At 40.3% G+C, this 2501-nt stretch overlaps 1 protein-coding gene across 1 annotated transcript; it reads right to left on the bottom strand.

Annotated features, from left to right (window-relative positions):
• Positions 1–369: 369 nt before the first annotated feature.
• On the bottom strand, positions 370–1335 carry LOC138420564 (olfactory receptor 10A5-like). The gene has a single exon (XM_069553855.1). The coding sequence runs from the start codon at positions 1324–1326 to the stop codon at positions 370–372; it is 957 nt and encodes a 318-aa protein (XP_069409956.1). The 5' UTR covers positions 1327–1335.
• Positions 1336–2501: the final 1166 nt, after the last annotated feature.

Genomic DNA, 2501 nt, shown 5'->3' on the forward strand with positions numbered 1-2501 from the left:
GAAGACAAGCTGACATGGTGATTTTCCATGGGTTTTGCTCTTTTTTATTATGTGTGTTCCCATGCTAGGATTATAAGCGGTTTCATACTGTTAACAGTATGCAAAGAGGAATGTGAATATCTGGAATTATTTGGCCACGTAAGTGTTAAATTGACAATAAGAAAATAATGTGGTCTATACTGGACAAGCAGAGGAATTTTCCAGGTGGTTTTGATAAGTCTAAACTACCTCTGTTATGTTTTCTCTTCACTGAGCTTTCCAATATTCATTTCAGCAGTGGGTTTCATCACAACAGAGATAGGCAGAGGGATTCTAAATATCAAACTGATTGTTCCTTATTTGATAAACTTTAGTATTATTTGTTAATGCTTATGGGATGCAGTTTCTAAGGCCTAGGGCCTTGTGGAAGGTCCGGCCAAGGGCATTCTTTACCTTGTTATTTCTCAGGCTGTAGATGATGGGGTTCAACATGGGAGTCACAACAGCGTAGAACAGTGAAAGCACTTTTTTGCTCTCAGGAGAATTATTGGACTTAGGTCGGAAGTAGGTGAGGCTTAAAGATACATAGAAAAGGGAGACGACGAGCAGGTGAGAGGAGCATGTAGAGAAGGCTTTATGCTTCCCCTTAGCCGATGGAATCTTCAGGATGGCAGCAGCGATGCGCGTGTAGGAACATAGGATCAGCAAGCAGGGTATCATGACAACCAGAATGGTTCCAATGATGGCATAGATCTCAAACCGTGCTGTGTCTGCACAGACCAGCCTCAGCACAGGAGGGCTGTCACAGAAGAAGTGGTTCACCTTGTTGATGCCACAGAATGGAAAGCTGAAGAGCCATGTGGTCTGCACAGTAGCTACAGGAATGCCTGGAAACCAGGAGACAGCTGCCAGTTTGGCACGTGTCCTTGGGTTCATGATGACTGGGTAGTGCAAGGGACTGCAGATGGCTACATAGCGGTCATAGGCCATGGTGGCCAGGAGGAAGCATTCAGAAACCCCGAAGAAGAAGAAGAAGAAATACATCTGAGTGGCACAGCCAAGAAAGGAGATGGCTGTGTCCTGGGCAATCAGGGTCCCCAGCATCTTGGGCACGATGACTAGGTTGAAGCCAATCTCTAAGAAGGACAAGTTCCTGAGGAAGAAGTACATGGGGCTGTGCAGCATGGGGTCAGCCAAGGTCACCAGAATGATGAGGCTGTTTCCCAGCAGAGTGACCAGGTAGATGAATAGAAATGTCAGGAAGAGTAATGACTGTATTTCATTAGGTAAGGAAGAGAAACTCATCAGGATAAACTCATTAACTCTTGTCCAGTTTCCTTCAGCCATAAATATAGGAATGAACTCCCAGCTGTGGTCATAGAGATTCTTGATTGGAAGAGTCAGATTCTGGATTTGTTTTTCAGAATCCTTCTTAGGGTCAGGGAAAGAGGCAAGATCAGGATCTCAGTTGAAAGAGAAATTATCTTGTGTTATCTGAGAATAAAAGCACAAGGAAGAATGGCCACAGCATGAGCTCTGAAATGGCCCTAGGTCAGGTTTCAGAAGAGTTGATACGTTTCTATTTGTACGTTGACATATAGGGAAAGTTTATGCCTAATCAGAACCATGCATCCCTGAAGGAGCCACCAAAGGGTCTATTTTGGGAGGCAGTGATACTCCTAAAAAACACATAGACTTTGAGAAACAAGCACGATGTTCATGATTTCATTAAAAAACACATACATGTGAATTTATCATAACTTTAGAAGTATCTTTATGATTATGATACAGATCAATGCATCTAATTAATTTTCTCCTCTTCATAAATCTTTTTTTGCCTGGTTAGAATTTGGGAGGTAAATGAGGAGCTAGTATGTATTAACATATGTATGTGCTTTATCCTTATACATGTGCATTTTACAGATGAGGAAACTGACCCCAGAGAAGTTAATAAATAGCAATTAAAGTGGCAAATCTCGAGTCTAAACTACATCTGTTGGATTCTGAAGTACTCTGATTTCTATTAAACCATGCTTCGTTGAACAGTTTTGACTTGATCTGGGGATTACATCATTAATGGTTACGAGAATTACAATTGGAATTTTTGCCAAATCACATTGAAGATAGAGGACAATCAACACTACTAACATCAAGGTGTCCAGACTCAATTGGATCCTTATTTTACATTATTTGCTTCTAATGTGCACCTGGTTATCAAGAGGTTCTTCTTCTCTTGTTATATTGGTAATCTAAAGTACTAAATTCTAATGGAGACATTATGAGATAAAGTTGGAAAATGATGTGGGCCAAGAGACTGGGATAAATGAAAGGGAATTAGATGTGGATGGAGAACTATAGTAAGAACAACACACATTTAATAACAGAAATAAAACATTATTAGGAGCAGTAAAAACCAAAGTTGACACAAAGTAAAACAGAAACAAGGATATAGTTAGAAAAGACTATCTGAGGGGAAATCATGATAATAAAATTGAAAGATTATAGAGTCCAGTGTTAGAAAC

Source organism: Ovis canadensis, chromosome 15, assembly GCF_042477335.2.
Source record: "Ovis canadensis isolate MfBH-ARS-UI-01 breed Bighorn chromosome 15, ARS-UI_OviCan_v2, whole genome shotgun sequence".
Lineage (NCBI taxonomy): Eukaryota > Metazoa > Chordata > Mammalia > Artiodactyla > Bovidae > Ovis > Ovis canadensis.